The following is a 23,437-nucleotide window of genomic DNA, read 5'->3' on the forward strand; positions in this document are numbered from 1 at the left end:
TGCTAACCACTACACCACCGTGCCGCCCTAGCTTTTAACTCAATTTCAGTAATTTCATCTTCTTAATTGTTTTCTTTGCTTGATGCAGGCCAATAATTTGACTTTCTGAAACACAGTAACATCCTTTCTACGACCATGGGATACGTCTTCTGACATGATTGTTTAAGAAATGAGAAGCTACTCACTACATCAGATAGGGGTAAAATAATTGTTGTGAGCTGAAACAGTCATCACTGCAGTAATTATCAAATCGAAGCCTATTAAGTATTTGCTTATTTCAATCCAAATGGTGGCTTTATTTATGTATATTTTATGGCAGTGCACTTAATAGCCTTCCAAGGTTACGTTGAGGTCTGCAGGTGTAAAATGTAAAGTTAAACTCTTTAACCTCATCATTTAATAATTCATCCTGAACTCCTGGTTATCTCAAGAGATTATGTCGACTTAATTATAGAACAGGTTTCAGACCTGTAAATGAGGAATGAACTCCTTTCGACAGCTTGTTCAACTCACTGGCTGTCACTTCATTAGCAAACATTCTGTTTTTATCGATCTGTTTTTAGACACGTGTGTAAGATCACTTTGCAAATATGCAGGCAAAAGCAAGGCTATTTTTAGACTGATGAATTGTTTAAAAATGATTTTATAGTTGTTTTATGCAGCATTGTTACAATGACTAATCATCAGCCTATCAGATTGTCGACGTGTTGCAACCTATTGCTTCTCCGCAACCTTATTTTCACAGTACATACAGAATGTCCTACAACAATATCTCCAACTTAATCTTTTCACACTCTACATTTCCAAAGCCCTGGCACTGTTCCACTGAGGATCAGACAGTAAAGAAGCCAGGCTGTTCTTTTAATTTGTCAAAGATAATCCCTGACTAAACACAAAGAGCAGTTAATACCTCTCTGCAGAATAGGAGAGAAGGATATAAAGAAACATTAGAGGGACAGGAATCTCTGTGATATCAGCAGTGGTGGCCACTAAAACTGAAATATGACTTAAAATAATTCAAGACCTATTTATTAATAAAAGAACTCAAAGCTGATGCTTTGTCCACTTAATGATTACTGTAAATAAAAGTCACAGCGGACTTGGTGGGTTATATGGTTCAAAGATCTCCGGGTTGAAACCATCTCATCTCATCTCATTATCTCTAGCCGCTTTATCCTTCTACAGGGTCGCAGGCAAGCTGGAGCCTATCCCAGCTGACTACGGGCGAAAGGCGGGGTACACCCTGGACAAGTCGCCAGGTCATCACAGGGCTGACACATAGACACAGACAACCATTCACACTCACATTCACACCTACGCTCAATTTAGAGTCACCAGTTAACCTAACCTGCATGTCTTTGGACTGTGGGGGAAACCGGAGCACCCGGAGGAAACCCACGCGGACACAGGGAGAACATGCAAACTCCGCACAGAAAGGCCCTTGCCGGCCACGGGGCTCGAACCCGGACCTTCTTGCTGTGAGGCGACAGCGCTAACCACTACACCACCGTGTCGCCGGGTTGAAACCAATAGAAATCAATGTATATGTTACAGGTGATTTTTGAAATCAAGTGAACCTGGATTCACCTCGGTGACTCTAGATTTACCAAGGTGAATTAGGTTGACATTCTTAAAAGTCTGCTCTCATTGAATTCAGAATTGGATGCAGAACAACATACTTTTTACAAAATTGAAATATGTTCATCCGTTCTTAAAATATTACAAATCAAAGATTGAAAAAATGGCTTAATTTTTTAGAAAACTGCTGTAATATTCTGTATGAGAATCACATGGTCCAAAATGGGCCTCATTAACCAATGAGATCAAATGTGTTTTTTATTCTTTTTTTTTCTTCATAACTTTTCTATTTTTCAAGATATTTACATGGAAATTGGCAGGCACATAGATGGTTGTATACTGAATACAAAATTAAAAAAAATAATTTGTAAAAACAAATGATGCAAATTAGTATTTATTATAATAATTTGGGGGCGGCACGGTGGTGTAGTGGTTAGCGCTGTCGCCTCACAGCAAGAAGGTCCTGGGTTCGAGCCCCGGGGCCGGCGAGGGCCTTTCTGTGCGGAGTTTGCATGTTCTCCCCGTGTCCGCGTGGGTTTCCTCCGGGTGCTCCGGTTTCCCCCACAGTCCAAAGACATGCAGGTTAGGTTAACTGGTGACTCTAAATTGACCGTAGGTGTGAATGTGAGTGTGAATGGTTGTCTGTGTCTATGTGTCAGCCCTGTGATGACCTGGCGACTTGTCCAGGGTGTACCCCGCCTTTCGCCCGTAGTCAGCTGGGATAGGCTCCAGCTTGCCTGCGACCCTGTAGAAGGATAAAGCGGCTAGAGATAATGTGATGTGTGATGTGTGTGATAATAATTTGGTAAAATGATAAATTGGTACACTCAAAAAAATCAATTAAATAGTATTTCTCATACCGTCTTTGTGCTCTGTAGGGCTTTATATTTCTGAAACGTACGGCCTACTAGTGTTTATATGAAAGAATATAAATAATTATTTCGATTAATATTCACAACTTTCAAGACAAACCTTGAAAATACTGTGTGAGCCGCATCCAATAAACAATTCCAATTAACTGAATTGAAATTGACACTCGTGTTTCTGACTTCCGTTTCTTTAAAAATCATTCCGACCACTAAGATTTCAATATTTTTCATCAAAACAACTCCAGTTATATTCTAAAATAGTTATTTATTTACAGAAATCAGTTTGATTTGAGAGCGGCACGGTGGTGTAGTGGTTAGCTCTGTCGCCTCACAGCAAGAAGGTCCGGGTTCGAACCCCGTGGCCGGCGAGGGCCTTTCTGTGTGGAGTTTGCATGTTCTCCCCATGTCCGCGTGGGTTTCCTCCGGGTGCTCCGGTTTCCCCCACAGTCCAAAGACATGCAGGTTAGGTTAACTGGTGGCTCTAAATTGACCGTAGGTGTGAGTGTGAATGGTTGTCTGTGTCTATGTGTCAGCCCTGTGATGACCTGGCGACTTGTCCAGGGTGTACCCCGCCTTTCGCCCGTAGTCAGCTGGGATAGGCTCCAGCTTGCCTGCGACCCTGTAGAACAGGATAAAGCGGCTAGAGATAATGAGATGAGATGAGTTTGATTTGAAAAAATAAGTAGGTAAAACTGTGAAAACTCACTTCAAAGTCTCCTGTGAATCATAATGTCAAAACTAGCAGATGGAAAATTTTGCTGAGTACTTCATCAGAAACAGTGAGAGGAAGAGAACATCCCTATAAAAGTTATCTGATTGATATTCATGAGTAACCCAGTCAGAAACCAATCAGAAGAGAGAGAGAGCCTGACCGCTTTCCCGTGACTCAAAAAGCACCAGCAGTTTCCCGACGTCACGCGAGCAGAGTGTGTACTCTGTTGTACCAACTTCAGCCTGCCTTTACTCCCAAAGTACTGAACAGACCTTAATGAGATAAATTTCTTTGGAAAGCAGAGATGATAAGCTTTTTAATGATGGTATTCACGATAGAAAATATTCAAGAATTAAGCAATGACAGATTTGGAAACTTAGATGAGCGTCTGCATGCACAGTTTTCACAGCATGGAAAGCAAGCATCTGATATGCCTGCTTATATATCAGACTTTCTGTCTAATTTAAATTGCTTTTTTTTCCCACTTTTTACTTGCTGGGAATCAAACTCAGTACCTTTTGCTTTGAAGTCCACCACTACACCACAGAGGATTCAATTGCAACAAAGAAATTAAACATTCCACTAGATTACCCAACCCTAAATCCTCATTCACCTAGGTAAATCCAGATTCACCTGATTTTCAAAAATCACCATAACATACATTCAGTGTGCTGCAGAAATCTCATAGCTTCACTGTAGAGATGTAACACAATGCTGTCTGCGCTCCAAATATTTGAATCTGTTTTCAGATTTAAACCTGAAGTAGGTGTGGCCTAAAACAGGGAAGGAATTGCCAGCATGGTGTGTGAATTCTGGCTCTGACAGTTCCTCGACCTCAACTACATCATTCGAGTTGTAGATAATTGATCTCAACTAGAGATGTGCTTGGGACTGTTATTATTTTGATCCCATGTACATGGTTATGGGGCGGCATGGTGGTGTAGTGGTTAGCGCTGTCGCCTCACAGCAAGAAGGTCCGGGTTCGAGCCCCGTGGCCGGCGAGGGCCTTTCTGTGCGGAGTTTGCATGTTCTCCCCGTGTCCATGTGGGTTTCCTCCGGGTGCTCCGGTTTCCCCCACAGTCCAAAGACATGCAGGTTAGGTTAACTGGTGACTCTAAATTGACCGTAGGTGTGAATGTGAGTGTGAATGGTTGTCTATGTGTCAGCCCTGTGATGACCTGGCGACTTGTCCAGGGTGTACCCCGCCTTTCGCCCGTAGTCAGCTGGGATAGGCTCCAGCTTGCCTGCGACCCTGCAGAACAAGATAAAGCGGCTAGAGATAATGAGATGAGATGAGACGACATGTTTGTACATGCCAGCAGTATTTTCAAATGGATTTTGTTGGTTTTATTACCCAAAATATGAACAATTAGTTGCCTAATATAATGCAACACAACCCTGACCTTGCAATTCCTCACGATGGATAAACGAATGCAGTAAGTTCATGTTCATGAACATGCTTTTTTTGTTTGTCCTGGTGTTGCAATTTGCAGTATTTGTTGTATCTCACAGGATCCCAGTGCCAACGCACATCTCTAGTTTCAACCAAATCCCATGTGAATCTTTCTGGAAAGCTTTCAAAAGAAAACAGCAGAGCTCCTCTTATTTGTATCCATTTATGGTGCATTATATGTTCTTTCCGAATGATCTACGGTATTTGTCTTCAGTTACATCCCTACTGACTTTCCATGTACAATCTGTGGGCAAAAGTTTGTGGATAACTGACCACTTCAGTGTTTGGTGAACTTCCCCAAACTGCTAGAACTATTGGAGGTTATTATTAATAATAATGTAAAAGGAAGATTTAGTCCCTGCTTTGTTCTTATAATATCCTCAAACACTTCCAACAGATTGGAGAAGGCCCACAAATGGGTGTGATGGTCAGGTGCCCACATACTTTTGGCCATATACAGTGCCTTGCAAAAGTATTCATCCCCCTTGGTGTTTGTCCTGTTTTGTCACATTACAAGCTGGAATTTAAAATGGATTTTGGGGGGGTTAGCACCATTTGATTTACACAACATGCCTACAACTTTAAAGGTGAAAATTGTTGTTTTATTGTGACACAAACAATAATTAAGATGAAAAAACAGAAATCTGGAGTGTGTATAGGTATTCACACCCTTTCATATGAAACCCCTAAATAAGAGCTGGTCTAACCAATTCACTTCATAAGTCACATAATTAGTTGATTAAGATCCACCTCTGTGTAATCAAAGTGTCACATGATCTGTCACATGATGTCTGCATAAATCAACCTGTTCTGGAAGGACCCTGACTCTGCAACACTACTAAGCAAGCAATATGAGAACCAAGGAGCCTCCAAACAGGTCGGAGACAAAGTTGTGGAGAAGTATAGATCAGGGTTGGGTTATAAAAAATATCCCAAACTTTGAATATCCCACGGAGCATCATTAAATCCATAAAAGCAAAATGAAAAGAACATGGCACCACTACAAACCTGACAAGAGAAGGCCACCCACCAAAACTCACAGACCGGGCAAGGAGGGCATTAATCAGAGATGCAACAAAGACACCAAAGATAACACTGAAGGAGCTGCAAAGATCCACAGCGGACATGGGAGTATCTGTCCATAGGACCACTTTAAGCTGTACACCCCACAGAGTGGGGCTTTATGGAAGAATGGCCAGAAAAAAAGACTTTGCTGAAGAAAACACGTTTGGAGTTTGCCCAACATCATGTGGCAGACTCTCCAAATACATGGAAGAAGATTCTCTGGTCAAATGAGACTAAAATTGAACTTTTTGGCCATCATGGGAAATGTCATGTGTGGCACAAACCCAACACCCTGAGAACACCATGCCTACAATGAAGCATGGTGGTGGCAGCATAATGCTGTGGGGATGTTTGTCATCTGCAGGGACAGGAAAGCTGGTCAGAACTGAAGGAAAGATGGATGGCACTAAATACAGGGCAATTCTGGAGGAAAACCTGTTTGAGTCAGCCAGAGGTTTCAGACTGGGATGAAGGTTCACAGTCTAGCAGGACAGTGACCCTAAACATACCGCTAAAGCTACACTGGAGTGGTTTAAAGGGAAACATTTAAATGTCTTGGAATGGCCTAGTCAAAGCCCAGACCTCAATCCAATTGAGAATCTGTGGCATAACTTGAAGATTGCTGTACACCAACGCAACCCATCTAACTTGAAGGAGTTGGAGCAGTTTCAGCTTGAGGAATGGGCAAAAATCCCAGTGGCTAGATGTGCTAAGCTAATAGAGACATACCCCAAGAGACTTGCAGCTGTAATTGTAGCAAAAGGTGGCTCTACAAAGTATTGACTTTGAGGGAGGTGAATACCTATGCACACTCCAGATTTCTGTTTATTTTTCATCTTAATTATTGTTTGTGTCAAAATAAAGCAACAATTTGCACCTTTAAAGTGGTAGGCATGTTGTGCAAATCAAATGGTGCTAACCCCCCAAAAATCCATTTTAATTCCAGCTTGTAATGCAACAAAACAGGACAAACACTAAGGGGGATGAATACTTTTGCAAGGCACTGTAGTGTATTTAGTGCAATTAATTACACTACAAAAACAAAGTTTTATCTTAATTACATTTTTTGTTTATTTCTTTGCCACTGCAACAGCAAGAACATGTGGCTTGAACCTGCGAGGTCCCAAAGGTGTAATCACCTCTCCGAATTACCCTGTCCAGTACGAGAACAATGCCCACTGTGTGTGGGTCATCACAGCGTTGGATCCTGAGAAGGTCAGTCTGGATTATTCCACCTTTTTGTTTAACCTGTGCAATGAACGATTATGAGGTGATGAGAGAGAAGGGTTTTTTTCTTTTCTTCCCCCTGCAAAGCCAACAAATATTGTTTTGGACATAATGCAAGAAATATGAGATGGTGGACTCAGGAGGCCATCTGCATAGCCTTCAACCTGTATTGCATTGCAAAAATAAATAATACCGCTTGCCATTGTGCCTGTCACTTCTTTCTCTGGGACTGAATAATGTTGTCACTGATCTGTAGCTCTATATCAGTCAGTAAACACATTATGAATTTAATGCTTCACAGAGACTTTATCCTGAGACATTTATTGAAATAATATATTCCTTATTCCCATCCAAGACTTATAGTGCTTATATAATTTCTGGATCGACTCAGGTACAGATGCTGAAATGATTTAATGTGAGTCATGTTTGTGTAAATTAGCTTATGTAACTGAACCTGTTCAACTGAAGATAAATGTTCTAACATACTGCATTCATGCTAACACTTTTCCTTTTTAAATATTTTAGTATTTAATATTAATGATTAGCCTGAAGAATGGTCTTCATTCTTTGTCAGTTTCTTCTTACTTTGAATATAGGCGTACCACAGAGAACCGTGATTGTATTCTTTTACATTTTACACAAAGCTGTGTTAAATTTGATTAGCCAGCGCTCAATTGTAAGAATAGTTCATTATTTATCCATATGTAAGTCATAATACTTCCTCATCATCATTTCCAGGCTAAAACATGCAGTGAGGTCCAAAAGTCGTGCTTCAATGGAAATGAGTAGGCATGAGGAACATCTCACAAGAGGAGATAACATGGTCAAGATCACACATTTGCATCAATTTAAATAGTGGCATAGAACATTGTCCAATGTCTTGAATAGTGAGGAGTTGAAATGTTGCTTTTTTTTTTGAATAATGTTTAAATTTAAAACTTCCAATTTCAGAAAAAAAATCTCAGATTTTCAGACTTTTGGACCTAAACATATTTTCCCTTTCAATAAATTTTGTTAAATAAGCAATGGCTAGTTATAATTAATGACTATTTTTCGCATATTGGTCTGTGTGACTTCATTTTTAACAATAAAGTTTATTCTTTAAATACACAATGAATAGGTGTAGTGGTTAGCACTGTTGCCTCACAGCAAGAAGGTCCTGGGTTCAAGCCCCGTGGCCGGCGAGGGCTTTTCTGTGCGGAGTTTGCATGTTCTCCCCGTGTCTGCGTGGGTTTCCTCCAGGTGCTCCGGTTTCCCCCACAGTCCAAAGACATGCAGGTTAGGTTAACTGGTGACTCTAAATTGACCGTAGGTGTGAATGGTTGTCTATGGCCAAGTTTACATTAGACCGTATCTGTCTCGTTTTCTTCGCAGACGCACTGTCCGTTTACATTAAAATGCCGGGAAACGGGAATCCGCCAGGGTCCACATATTCAGTCCAGATCGTGTCTGGTCCGGTGCTGTGTAAACATTGAGAATACGCGGATACGCTGTGCTGAGCTCTAGCTGGCGTCGTCATTGGACAACGTCACTGTGACATCCACCTTCCTGATTCGCTGGCGTTGGTCATGTGACGCGACTGCTGAAAAACGGCGCGGACTTCCGCCTTGTATCACCTTTCATTAAAGAGTATAAAAGTATGAAAATACTGCAAATACTGATGCAAATACTGCCCATTGTGTAGTTATGATTGTCTTTAGGCTCGCCATCCTTCCACTTGCAAGTGGTAAGTGACGCGCATGCCCGATATGCACTGGGATCACACACACAGCGGCTCAGTCCCGAATCACTGCTCGTGCGCTTCACTCGCGCGCTCTGTGAGCTGCGCAGGGCTGGAGTGCGCACCCTCCAGAGGGCACTCGCTGTTCATGGCGGAGTGATTTGGAGCGCAGGATGCCTGCGGAGCCGAGCGTATCCGTGTATTGGCGTTGCTGTGTGCACGCTAATCGTGTATTGGCGTTGCTGTGTGCACGCTAATCGTTTTAAAAACATTAATCTGATGATCCGCTGATACGGTCTAATGTAAACCCCACCTATGTGTCAGCCCTGTGATGATCTAGCGACTTGTCCAGGGTGTACCCCGCCTTTCGCCCGTAGTCAGCTGGGATAGGCTCCAGCTTGCCTGCAACCCTGTAGAACAGGATAAAGCGGCTAGAGATAATGAGATGAGATGAGACACAATGAATATTAGTTCATGTTTATCCATCCATCCATCCATCCATCCATCCATCCATCCATCCATCCATTATCTGTAGCCGCTTATCCTGTGCAAGGTCGCAGGTGCCTATCCCAGCTGACTATGGACATGAGGTGGGGTACACCCTGGATAACTTGCCAGATCATCGCAGGGCTGACACATAGAGCCAAACAACCATTCACATTCACACCTACGGTCAATTTATAGTAGAGTCACCAGTTAACCTAACCTGCGTGTCTTTGGACTGTCGGCGAAACCAGAGCACCCGGAGGAAACCCACACGGACACGGGGAGAACATGCAAACTCCACACAGAATGGCCCTTGTTGGCCACTGGGCTCGAACCCAGAACCTTCTTGCTGTGAGGTGACAGTGCTAACCACTACACCACTGTGTTGCCCTAGTTCATGTTTGTTTATGGATAAATCATTTTAAGTTGTTTAACATGCTATTGAGTGGCTCATTACTCTTTCATTCAAATTAATGAATAAGCTACTACACTATACTATAAGCCATGTACGACGAGATTGAGTGGAATAACTGTTTTATCCTATCCACATTCACTGGATTTTTAAGAAACAGAGCATTCTTATTTTTTGTAAATTTGATAATTAAAAACTTTATACAAAACATCCGACAAAATCGTTTGCGCTTAGAATGTAAACAAACCAGCAAAATGACCGTAGCAATTTGTGAAAAATTCTATAATAATAATTATTGAAAAAAAGATGTGTTCTTCCCATCAAATACTTTTATTCTATATATTGTTTCTTTTTTGTATTTTGGGGGGTTTTCTTCTTCTTCTTCCTCTTTAGGTTTTTTTTTATTTTGGCCATTGGCAAACCAACTTAAAGATGCATTACTGCCACCAACTGGGCTGGAGTGTGGAACAGGAGATTTTGGGGGTAGGGCCTATATTCTTTTAGCTATTTTTGTTTCTTTTAAATACTTGATAATTTTTTGGGTTTTGTTTTTGAGTAGAGTTTTTATTTCGTCATCGTTTTTTTTCAGCAACATGCGCCACCATTTTGTTTTTCTCTACTCACAGTATATGAGCTGATATCCTAGTAGTAGAGTAGCCAATCAGAGCACACAATTGCTCATATCCAGTGAATGTGGGTAGAATAAATGATATTATACATCATCCTGCAGCCACTTGATTGACTGAATGGATAACTGCATAACCGAATGAGCAGAATTCAAGTGACACATATATAGTGACCTTGGAAAAGTGTTTACACTGTGACATTTTGACATTTTCTACGATATAGTTTAGGGAACAAAAGAAAAATAAAATCTTTAAAATCTGGTTACCACCAAAAGTGTAAAAGGGGAAAATTGCCTTTATAGATTCAGTATCATTTCCAGTGTGGTACAGGAGCATTAGACATTTTGACATCCAGTGTCTGATAATAAACTGAACCGATTTGGCTTCTATCGGTCTCACAACAGCACATACCGGTAGCTCTCCAACAGCTCGATCAAAGCTTGACATTCGCTGTGTGAGGAAATAGACCTCTGTAAGCAGACTGACTGCATGTACTGCTGGGTGTGTTCAACTGGCTCTTTACTCAGTACAGTCTTTGCAGGTCATAGTCAAGATTAGAAAATAGATAAAATGTTCAATTTTAGCCGCAACCTATTTTTTTTCTTTTTTTGGCCATTTACCAAAGTTCTGCAACATCCAACAGGTTTTACCCAGCCAACACACACACATGGTGAAGTAATACATTATTAGACGCTGGTATTGCGATAAACTTGATGAGCCGTTCCTCAGTTAAGTGACACTTAACTTCGTTTAAAACACTTACGCGATCATAAAGTGTCCCTGAAAGGATGTGTGTGTCTGAAAATACATCATTAATAATCATTAAGTAGTTCAAAGAGAATATGTTAATGATTCATTATGGTAGGCTTATTTTAAAAATAAGAAATTTAAATAAAGAAAGAAATGAAAGATGCAACTGTGTATTTAAGCACAGAAAATGCATGAAGACGACACACTGGGTCCAAGTATGTAAAGATTCAGTAATATTTGTTGATAGAAATTCTAATTGAAATTAGAATTAATGCAGAGGATTAATTGACATTTGTAATGCTTTTATGACTGAATAAATTAAGGCTTTAGTTAAGATAAATTGAATATGCAAATAAGTATTGTAGACATCAGTAAGTTGTTAAGCAGCACTTGGCTGCTTCAACTTTACTATTTTTTAAATGATGTTTATTGAGACATAAAAGATGTTCAGTAATACAGAAACTAATGCTGTTCATTTCATTCATACCAATTAATTTCATTCATACCAGTGCTTAATGGTTCATAGATCTGTTTGATAATGAATAATGGCGATGATTATTATTATTATTCCAAATTAGTGACGAGTAGTTATCATATTGAAATAAGTCCTTTCAGTGGTGTCTTGAAAAGAAATGTAGAGGAGGCCTGGACAGAACACACATTTTATGCCTCGTTCCAAAATCATTACAAATGGATGCAGCTGCGATTCCATAACCTCCATTATTTATATTATCCTATTTTCTGCATTGCATCGAAAATGCTTAAATGGCAAGCTGCCTTTCTTTCTTGAGCCTCATCTGTGCGGCATTGAGTGGTGTCTTTTCTCCTGCTGTGTAGAAAAGACAGTACAGTATATGCAGTGTGGAGATTTAGGGATTTGAAACAGTAGCACTGGTGCTTTTGACGAAAATGAGCACAGATAAAACACATGAGGGACTTGTATCAGTGTGTGATATATATATTATACACACATACATACAGTTGTGGTCAAAAGTTTACTTTCAGTGACATGAATGTCATCTTGGATATGAATGTCATGGCAATATTTGGGCTTTCAGTCATTTCTCTGAACTGTTCTTTTTCTCTGGCAGAATGATTGTACAGCATAAATCTTTAATCTCATCTCATCTCATCTCATTATCTCTAGCCGCTTTATCCTGTTCTGCAGGGTCGCAGGCAAGCTGGAGCCTATCCCAGCTGACTACGGGTGAAAGGCGGGGTACACCCTGGACAAGTCGCCAGGTCATCACAGGGCTGACACATAGACACAGACAACCATTCACACTCACATTCGCACCTACGGTCAATTTAGAGTCACCAGTTAACCTAACCTGCATGTCTTTGGACTGTGGGGGAAACCGGAGCACCCGGAGGAAACCCACGCAGACACGGGGAGAACATGCAAACTCCACACAGAAAGGCCCTCGCCGGCCATGGGGCTCGAACCCGGACCTTCTTGCTGTGAGGCGACAGCGCTAACCACTACACCACCGTGCCGCCCCATAAATCTTTAATTAAAAAAAAAAAAAAAACACTAGAATTTGGTGCACAAGTTTTAATTTTCTTTGGGTTTTCTAAACTCAACACAGGGTCAAAATTATACATACAGGGTGAAAAATATACATACGCTCACTTAGATTATTAATTCAGAGGTGCTGAAACTTCTAAAATGTCTCTTATCTTGCCAAGGCCGAGGTCTCTTAACTGTGGTAGAAACTAACCTATGTGTGCTTTTATGTTGAACAGACTTAGCGGGAGTAAACAGGAAGTAAGGGGATCTTGAACAGTAGTGGGATGTGAGTAGTTAGTGGAGAGTTATGTTGTGTTATGAGAGCTAAATAAAGTTACTGGAGGTTAACCAGAAGAACCGTCTGCTGGAATCTTTCTGCCTAACGCGACATGGTGTCAGAAGTGGGATAGCAGTAAGAAGCAGAGGAAAGGCAGCAGGAGAGTAAAAGTTCTTTTTTTTCATTGCTTGTGAGCGGGAATATGGAGAATGATGGTGATGGTGTGAATATGGACGTTGCACAGGCTTCCCAGCTTGCAGCTAACCCTGCTAACGCACCTCCAAATGCAACGTTCACGATTCAACCTCCAGAAGCATTTGACTTTTCAAACCCCCAGGACTGGGAAAGATGGATTAGAAGGTTTGAAAGATTTAGGCAGGCTAGCAACCTGCATCTTGGCTCTCAAGCTAACCAGGTAAACACATTGATATACTGCATGGAGGATGAAACAGATGATATACTGCGGGGCCAAGCTTTATCCGATGCATAGAGACAACAGTACGGAGCTGTAAAAGAAGCCTTTGAAGCATACTTTGTGCCCAGGAAAAATGTAATATATGAAAGGACGAGATTAAATCAAAGAGTCCAGCAGGCTAATGAGACAGTGGACTCCTTCATCACTGCTTTGTATACCTTGGCTGAAAACTGTAACTATGGTGCACTTCACAATGAACTGATAAGAGATCGCCTTGTAGTGGGACTCAGAGACACAAGTCTAGCAGAGAGGATGCAGCTGGACAGAGATTTGACCTTGGAAAAGACAGTGAACATGGCACAGCAGGCAGTCTGAAGTGATCAAAAGACAGCAAACAGATCTCAGAGGAGAAGCTAAAGGTGAGATAGATGCTATGTTGGCTAAACACAAGAAACAAAAGCAGCCTACACCAAAGACATCTTTTCAACATAAAAACCTGGCAACAAAAACAAAAGCACCAACTGATCGCCAGCAATGCTACAGATGTGGAAAAGCCCCTGCGCATGGAAAATGGCAGTGCCCTGCCAAAGATATGACATACCACACATGTGGAAAAAAAAAGGACACTACAGTAAAGTGTGTAAGTCTGCCAAAGTAGTACATGTAGTGGAAACTAGTACAGGTTGTAGTGATACACCTTTGTTTCTAGGCTCAGTAGATGCAGGTACAGAGCCCTGGTATACAGAGTTGACTATCAGAAGCCACAAAGTGAGGTAAGATAGACACAGGAGCTGATGTCTCAGCCATTCCAGCCCAGACATACTACACCATTACTGATAGAGACTCCCATTTAATTGAAACAGACGGACCACTATTTGGCCCAGGTAGTACTCTGCTCTCTTGCCCCTTTTCCACCAAAGCAGTTCCAGTGCTGGTTCAGGGCCAGTGCTTAGTTTGGAACCGGGTTTTCTGTTTCCACTGACAAAGAACTGGCTCTGGGGCCAGAAAAAACGGTTCCAGGCTAGCACCAACTCTCTGCTGGGCCAGAGGAAAGAACCGCTTACGTCAGCGGGGGGGCGGAGTTGTTAAGATCAACAACAATAACAAGACTGCGAAAGGTCGCCATTTTTAAGCGACAAGAAGCAGCAGCTGTACAAACGCGAAGTCATCCATTATTATTATTATTATTATTGTTGTTGTTGCTGCTGCTTCTTCCGTGTTATTTTTGCTTCGATATTCGCGCCAAGGTTTATGCAAACGTAGCGACGTAACTGACGTATACAGCGACGTAACTGACGTATACAGCGACGTAATGATGTGGCTTCCCTTAGCACCGCGAGCTATGGAAAAGCAAACTGGTTCTCAGCTGGCTCGCAAGTTGAACGAGTTATGAACCAGCACCAGCACTGGCCCTGATCCAGCCCTGGAACTGATTTGGTGGAAAAGGGGTATCTGTCATAGGCAAATACACGGAGTCTCTATGTAAGGGTGAGCAGGTGATTCAGGAGGATGTGTATGTAATAAAATACCTACGTATAGCTTTACTAAGCAGGCCAGCTAGTGTGAAGCTTAACCTTGTTTCCAGGCTGGATATTATAGATAAGAGAATAATGGCAGAGTCATATCCAAAACTTTGTCAGGGTTTAGGAATGTTGCAGCAACCATACACAATCAAACTCAAGCCAGATGCCATTCCCTTTTCCCTTACAACACCAAGACATGTCCCTATTCCTCTACTTAGTAAGGTGAAAGAGGAGCTGGAGAGAATGGAGAGTATTGGAGTCATCTCAAGGACTGAAGAGCCAACAGATTGGTGCTCGGGGATGGTTTCTGTGCCATCAAAAAATGACTTGGTGCACATCTGTGTTGACCTCACCTGCCTAAATGAAGCAGTCTGCAGGGAGAAATGCATCCTACCCTCAGTAGAGCAGACACTTGGATCTCTTTCAGGAGCTCAAGTCTTCAGCAAATTAGATGCTAATAGAGGGTTTTGGCAAATTCCATTATCCCCTCAATCAGTACATTACACAACATTCAGAACTCCCTTTGGCCAGTTCTATTTTAACAGATTGCCCTTTGGCATAGCTTCAGCCCCAGGACATTTTCAGCGGAGGATGTCCATGGTCCTCAACAGGTTGCAGGGAGTAGTCTGTCACATGAATGATGTACTCGTGTGGGGTAAAGATCAAGACAAGCATGACACCGGGCTACATGCAGTGCTGCACAAGCTCCAGGAAACTGGCATCACACTAAACATGGAGAAGTGTGAGCTGAGCAGGTGCGAAGTCAAGTTCCTTGGCCACATCCTATCTGCTGAGGGTGTGTAGCCAGACCTGGATAAGACAAAAGCTGTAAAAGACATGAAAGAGCCATCTAACACAGGTGAAGTCCGCAGCTTCCTGGGGATGGTTAACCAGCTAGGTAAATTCATTCCAAGACTGACAGAGAAAGACAAGCCACTGAGAGACCTTCTCTCCAAGAAAAATCAGTGGATATGCAGCAGTGCACAACAAAATGCATTTGATCAGCTGAAAAACGATCTCACCTCACATCCATTGCTAACACACTATGACCCGAACAAAGAGCTGAAACTGTCAGTGGATGCATCTTCGTATGGACTAGGTGCGGTCCTTCTACAGAAAGAGGGAGACCAGTGGAGGCCAGTTGCATATGCATCACGGTCAATGACAGAGACTGAACAGAGGTATGCACAGGTGGAGAAGGAGGCGTTAGGATTAACATGGGGATGTGAAAGGTTCAGGGACTTTATTATTGAGAGACATTTTTCCCTAGAGACTGACCATAAGCCACTTGTTAGCCTTTTAGGTCACCAGACACTAACAGAACTCCCTCCCAGAATCCAGCGATTTAGACTGAGGCTCATGAGGTACAGTTACTCTATCACACACCTGGCAAAGCTCTACATACAGCAGACACTCTCTCACGGGCACCGGGCACCACAAGCACAAGTTTAAAATTGATAGACAAAGATTTAATGGAAGACACAAACATCTATGTTGACGAGCTAATCCACAACATGCCAGCCAGCTCAACATACATGGCTCAGCTGAGGAAACAGCTGAAAGAAGACGGTATTTGTTCACAAGTTATGTCATTTTGCCAGAAAGGTTGGCCAGAGTACAGTAGACTCACAGGTTCAGTGAAAATCTACAGGTCAGAAAGAGCAGTATTTATGGTGCATGACAGACTGTTACTTAAAGTCTCCAGGCTTGTCATTCCCACAGCAATGCGCAGTTCTGTCCTAAAGGCGCTACACGAGGGACACCAAGGGATGACAAGATGCAGAGAGTGGGCTAAAGAAACAGTGTGGTGGCCTGGCCTGAGCAGTCAACTACAGTAAATGAACTGATAACCAACTGTACCACATGCATCAAAAAAGTGGGAGCAGACTTATTCTCCCTAAACAATAGCAATTACCTGCTTGTTTTAGATTATTACTCAAGATTTGTGGAGCTTGCTAAACTAACACCAACACGCTCAGAGGATGTGATTGTATACCTGAAATCTATTTTTGCCAGACATGACATCCCAGACCAGTTTTTCAGTGACAATGGCCCACAGTTTTCCAGCCAACAGTTCACAGACTTTTCATCTGCCTATGGATTCAAACATGTCACTAGCAGCCCAAGATTTGCTCAAAGCAATGGTGAAGCTGAATGACATGTACAGACAGTGAAAAGACTGCTAAAGAAAGCACAAGATCCATATCTTGCTCATTTAGCCTATAGATCTACTCCATTGTCTAATGGCTACAGTCCGGCTCAACTGCTTATGGGCCTAAGGCTTCGTACACCAGTGCCCCAGCACCCCTCTCTACTCAGCCCAGAGCTTCCTGATAGAGATACTGTTGCACTGAAAGAGAGAGGAAGATAAGAGACATTTCAGCATTCAACAAGAGACACCGTTTGAAGAATCTACATCGGCTCACATCTGGAGAGCCAGTGTGGATTACGGATACCAAGACTCAAGGCACTGTGGTTTCAGCCCACTCCACACCCCGCTCCTTTGTGGTGGACAGTCCCACAGGCATCCTTAGGCACAACAGGTACCATCTTGTTCCCATGCCAGAGACTGTTCCCCAGAGTCAGACACCCTGTACACCAACTCAGCCACTTGTGTCTGTTCCAACTACACCAAATCACCCAGATGCCCCAAAACCAACTTGAAAGACATTTACACCTGTCCCTACCAGAACTAGATCTGGCAGACTTGTGATAAAACCTCAGAGGCTGGACTTATGAGGAAAAAAAAAAAGAGGCTGGGAAGTTAAAGAGAAATGGTGAAAATACTGTTCTAGAGAGTGCATTATGTTCATTTCATAAAGTGCATAACAAGTACTGAGTTCATTATATTTGCTTGAGATATAATTTGTTTTAAAGTCTCAGTCCCTGCATTATTATTATATTGTTGTTTTTATTTTTGAGGGGAGATGTGGTAGAAACTAAGCTATGTGTGCTTTTATGTGAGTAGTTAGCGGAGAGTTATGTTGTGTTATGAGAGCTAAATAAAGTTGCTGGAGGTTAACCGGAAGAACCATTTGCTGGAATCTTTCCGCCTAACGCAACATTAACTTCCTGTTAGTGATCATGATTGACTACAGCTTGTAGCTTCTCTGTGCCTTCGTAAAAAAGGTTTGTTTACAGCACTCATTGGATTGACCAGCACACAGTAAAATGGGAAAGTCCAAGGAGCTCAGTGCAGATCTGAGAAAGAGGATCGCAGATATACACAACTCCGGAATGTCTCTTGGAGCCATTTCTAAACAACTGCGAATTCCAAAATCAGTTCAAATAATTGTATCCAAGTTATTGTGAGGTGTAATCACTTTGCCAAGTCACTTTGCTTCAAGAAAACCCAAACTGTCACCTTCAGCTGAAAGGAAATTGGTTCGGATGGTCAGGAAAAACCTGGGAACCACCATGGCACAGCCCTGCCATGAACTGGAAGCTGATGGATCACTGTCTACAGTTCAGATCACCATGGACTAAGAGGCTGCTATCCAAGAAATAAACCCCTGCTCCAAAATTGACACCTTCAAGCTTAACTAAAGGTTGAAGCTGACCACACGGACAAAGAAAAAGCCTTCTGGAGGATAGCTGTATGGTCATATGAGACAAAGATTGAGTTGTTTGGCCACAATGACCACCATGTACAGAGGGACACTGTACCAGCTGGTGGTGGTGGTAGGATCATCATGCTCTGGGGCTGTTTTGCCGCCAGTGGAACTGGTTCATTGCACAAAGTGGATGGAATAATGAAGGAGGACTACCTCAGAATTCTTCAGCATAAACCATCAGAAATTTAAACACGACTTGGGACTTGGGAGTTACAACAGTACAATGAACCCAAACACACATCAGAGCTGGTTGTGGAGGATAAAGCAGGCTAACATTAAGCTTAAAACAAGTCCTGACTTCAACCCTACTGAAAATATATAGACCGTGCTTATAAGTTGAATCTATGCCAAGAAAATATAATAATAATAATTGAACTTTACCAATTCTACCATGAAGAGTCATGAAATATCCAACCAGAATTATGCCAGAAGCTTGTTCATGGTAAACAAAAACGTTTGGTCAAGGTGAATCTTGCGAAGAGATCTCATCTCATCTTATTATCTCTAGCCACTTTATCCTTCTACAAGGTCACAGGCAAGCTGGAGCCTATCCCAACTGACTACGGGCGAGAGGCGGGGTACACCCTGGACAAGTCGCCAGGTCATCACAGGGCTGATACATAGACACAGACAACCATTCACACTCACATTCACACCTACGCTCAATTTAGAATCACCAGTTAACCTAACCTGCATGTCTTTGGACTGTGGGGGAAACCGGAGCACCCGGAGGAAACCCACGCGGACACGGGGAGAACATGCAAACTCCGCACAGAAAGGCCCTTGTCGGCCACAGGGCTCGAACCCGGACCTTCTTGCTGTGAGGCGACAGCGCTAACCACTACACCACCATGCCGTCCTGTGCAATCATTCTGCCAGAGAAAAAGAACAGTTCAAAGAAATTACTGAAAGACCAAATATTGCCATGACATTCATATCCAAGATGGCATTCATGTCACTGTATGTAAACTTTTGACCACAATGGTGTGTGTGTGTGTGTGTGTGTGTGTGTGTGTGTGTGTGTGTGTAATATACACACTGGGACATTTCACAAAAATAAACATTGCAGAAAGCATTGCTCCTGCTGATGTGCCATTAATGTCATATAAAATGAAACGGTGTCCCATTTTTCTTGTGTGATTCTTATTGTGTGAAATTTGCTGGAGACGATTGATGTTGTCTGTGCTTGGGGTGTATTTACTATGAACATGGTTGCTCGATATACAAGATGAAAGCATTCTGGTGGACAAGCACTATAAAATCAAATAATGTTTTCACCTAAATGTTCATATTGGGTGGCATGGTGGTATAGTGTTTAGCACTGTTGCCTCATTGCAAAAGGTTCTGGGTTCGAGCCCAGTCGCTGATAGGGACCTTTCTGTGTGGAGTTTGCATGTTCTCCCTGTGTCTGCATGGGTTTCCTCTGGGTCCTCTGGTTTCTCCCACAGTCCAAAGGCATGCAGGTTAGGTAAAATACCCAGCCCCTGAGGTTGTATAAGACCGTGCATGCTTAGTGCTGGTCCCAAGCCCAGATAGACTGGGGAGGGTTGTGCCATGTGGTGTCAAACCTATGCCAAATTTGAAGGCCCAGTGTGAGATTAGCGTGAGCTAAACTGGTTATTAACCTTCTGAAAATAAAGTCCTGTGATTGTTATGTCCGCCAACTTTGTTGGAGGAGGTTATGTTTTCGCCTCTGTTTGTTTGTCTGTTTCCATTGTAACTCAAAAAGTAGTTTTTACAAGGTTTGAAGACTCTGAAAATAGTTTTTTTTTGTAAGGTTGTGTTTGCACTTAATTTAAATAGAAAACAAATTTCATGACATTATACTTTACTCTCATATTATTATTGCTGAGGGTGTCCAGAATATAACCATGTGTGTCACTTTTGCATGGATGTTTTTAGTTAGATGAAATACTTAAAAATGTCAAGGTTTATCAGACTGCCACAGAGTGTCTGACAGGCCCAGGACCTCAGAGTGTTTAAGCACCTGTACAATCTTGCTGTGAATATAGAGGACTTTCAGTGATGTCATAGATTTTTGTTTATCATGCGGCATCTGCCATATTGCGGGGCAAACAGAGAAACAGCCGTGACAGCTAATAATGAAAACTGAGATGACTGCAGTCAGTACATTATCTCTGAAATTATTAAAAATTAATTTTATACCAGCAGATTGTGTTACATCCAAAAGCTGAAACATGCAGGCATCACAGATTCATATAATTTACCCACAAAACATATTTATTTATTCTGCACATTGCTCTCTCTCTCTCTGCATGCATGCATGTGTTCACTACTTCAGATGGGTTAAATGCAGAGGACGAATTTTGCTGTGCTTGAATGTACATGTGACAAATATAAAGGCTTCTTCTTCTTAATTTACCCACAAATGTATTTATTCACAAATGTATAAAGGACTTTCAGTGATGTCATCAATTTTTGTTTAGCACGCGGCATCTGCCATATTACCGGGCAAACAAAGAAACAGCCGTGACAGTTAATAATGAAAACTGCAGTCAGTACAATCTTTCCGAAATTATTAAAAATGTATTTTATACCAGCAGATCATGTTACATCCAAAAGCTGAAACATGCAGGCATCACCGATTCATATAATTTACCCACAAATACATTTATTTATTATTTATTCTGCACACTACTCCTTCTCTCTCTGCATGTATGCGTGTGTTCAGTACTTCAGATGGGTTAAATGTAGAGGAGGAATTTCACTGTGTTTGAATGTACACGTGACAAAATAAAGGCTTCTTCTTCTTAATTTACCCACAAATGTATTTATTCCACTTGAAAAGTGTTCAGAAAACCAGCTCCCTGATTTGGGACACTATTACTACGTTCAGACTGCAACCTGAAACGACCCATATCCGATTTGTTGTGAAATCCGATTTTTTTGTTAGGCCGTTCACATTACCAATTATATGAGACTTGTATGCGATCTCCAATATGAACGGAAAATGACCCAAAAGTGTCCCACATGCGCAAATTGACACGTAATAAGCACATCTACGTAATACGTAAACAAAAAAAAAGCGCACTCTTCAAGTTTAATGATTTCTTTTTTTGTTTGTTTGTTTGTTTGTTTGTTTAATTATCTGGTTAGTGTTAAAGTGTGAGGTCTCGTGTGTGTTTTTGTTTCTGAACCGAAATGAAAACGTGTAGCCTGGTAACGAGGGTTGACTCCTAAATGTCTCTCTAATTTCTATATAAGTGCACTACATGTTACTAGGAAGTAATGGATTTTTAAACTCTATATAGTGCACTCGAGCTTCAGTAGGCAGTCATTTGGGATACGGCCGCTGTATTACCAAACTCTTAATTCAGGCTTAATAATTTGCACATATTTATTTCGTCATATTAATAAACTTTTTTTACATTTTTATAAATATTTATTTAGATTGTTTATAGCCAGCTGAATTCTGCAACTTCTCTCAGCGCTGGCTCAAGGTGCAGAAACACCAGTGCAGTTTGCTATGGAGATGAGGCGAGACATGGCGATGTGGTTTTTGTGGCGGCGGCGGAACTCAAACAATAATCTGATTAATGTGGGCAGCAGACTAATGAGACCGAAGGTGTCAAATTACTGGAAATTTCCAGAACAATCTTATAATCTTGTAATACAGGATGGTTTAAGTTATAAATCAGTTATAGAAACTGTTTTATTTAATTAGGCTAACAGATAAATATCCAGGTCCTTACCAAATCCACCATTAGCTTGAGCAATTCTATAAAAGTCTATTTAAATTCTGAAAACTATACAAATGTTGTTGTTTTCCACCAAAGAGGCGGGATTAGCCAACGCAGAATAGTGACGTTTGTCTCTTGTTGATGACGTGTAGGTCGCATGAATGCGACCTGTCCGGTCAGACTGCAGTCACATGTGAAAATATTGGATATGCATCGGATTTAGGACCACATATCCAAGCGGCCTGGGTCGCATGTGAAAAAATCGGATCTGTGTCGTTCAGATTGTCAATAACAAATCGGATACAGGCCGCATATGGGCAAAAAAATCGGATATGGGTCATTTCAGGGTGCAGTCTGAACGTAGTCTAAGACATCCTGAACTATTTTGTATTGGGATTTCTAAATACACCAGAGACGCTAAAGGCTTACAAAAGTACAGATGCTGACCAATATTTCGAGGTAGGTTTCATGTCGGAATGTTATGGGAAATTCGCGATAAAGAAAAATACCTTATTATGACAAAGGTAAGCTCAAACGTGGACTTCTAATAGTAATAAACAAGCCAGGGCCTAGATCTAGCATATGTTATGGTGTTTAGCCAAGTCTACATCATCAGTACATAACAAACATGCTGCTAGTCAAGCCAAGCATCAGATCTAATAAAATATATTGCGTCCAAAGCCTACGTCCAGATACACATTTTAATGCTACAGAGTTTTCACACTCACCTGATATAAAATGTTCTCCACACACATGGGGATGATTTTATCATCCAGTCTTCTTCTTTAACTGCAGTTTGCCATTTTTTCTCATCTTTCTGGGTTCACCAGGAAGCGGTGAAAAGTTAAACCAGGTTTATCTCCACGTCTGTTATTACATCCAAAAGCACTACAGGTCTCTGGCATTGTTCTTTTAGATGTAATTTGTAGAAGTTTATCTGGAGATGTTTCCTGAATTGGGCTTACAGTCAGTTGTGTACACTTGTGCCGGTCATTGTCCAACACAAAGCTTGCCCGGTAACATGGCCACATAAACAAATCCACAGTTAGAATAGAATAGAATGCCTTTATTGTCACTATACACATGTACAATGAGATTAAAGCTTCTCCAATATCAGTGCAAACAGCGTGTAGAGAGGGAGAGAGAGAGGAAGGGGGGAAGGGAAAAGAGAGAGAGAGAGAGAGAGAGAGGAAAAAAAGAGGGGGGTAAGGTGCACAGTCTGAGGTGTATGTGTTGTGTTACACATTATGGAGTGAGGTATTGCATATATAAAGTATTGCACAGTGACAGTCACATTGTAAATTATTGCACGAGAGAGTCACATTATAAGATAAAAATATTACACATTATGAATTATTGTAAGGTAAGGTGCACAGACTTGAGGTGTATGTGCTGTGTGTAAGATGCACAGTCCTGTGGTGCATGTGCTGTGTGTAAGGTGCACAGTCCTGAGATGTATGTGTTGTGTGTAAGGTGCACAGTCCTGAGGTGAATGTGCG

General features: G+C 41.6%; 1 protein-coding gene across 1 annotated transcript in view; it reads left to right on the forward strand.

Moving 5' to 3' along the window:
• The window catches only part of csmd1a (CUB and Sushi multiple domains 1a), an 800,422-nt gene that overhangs the window by 403,760 nt on the left and 373,225 nt on the right, over positions 1-23,437 (forward strand). Inside the window, exon 9 of the mRNA XM_060924925.1 lies at positions 6,771-6,892. Coding sequence (XP_060780908.1) covers positions 6,771-6,892 — 122 coding nt within the window. The remainder of the gene's footprint in view (positions 1-6,770; positions 6,893-23,437) is intronic.

The sequence above is a fragment of the Neoarius graeffei genome, chromosome 7, assembly GCF_027579695.1.
Source record: "Neoarius graeffei isolate fNeoGra1 chromosome 7, fNeoGra1.pri, whole genome shotgun sequence".
NCBI classification, from domain to species: Eukaryota; Metazoa; Chordata; class Actinopteri; order Siluriformes; family Ariidae; genus Neoarius; species Neoarius graeffei.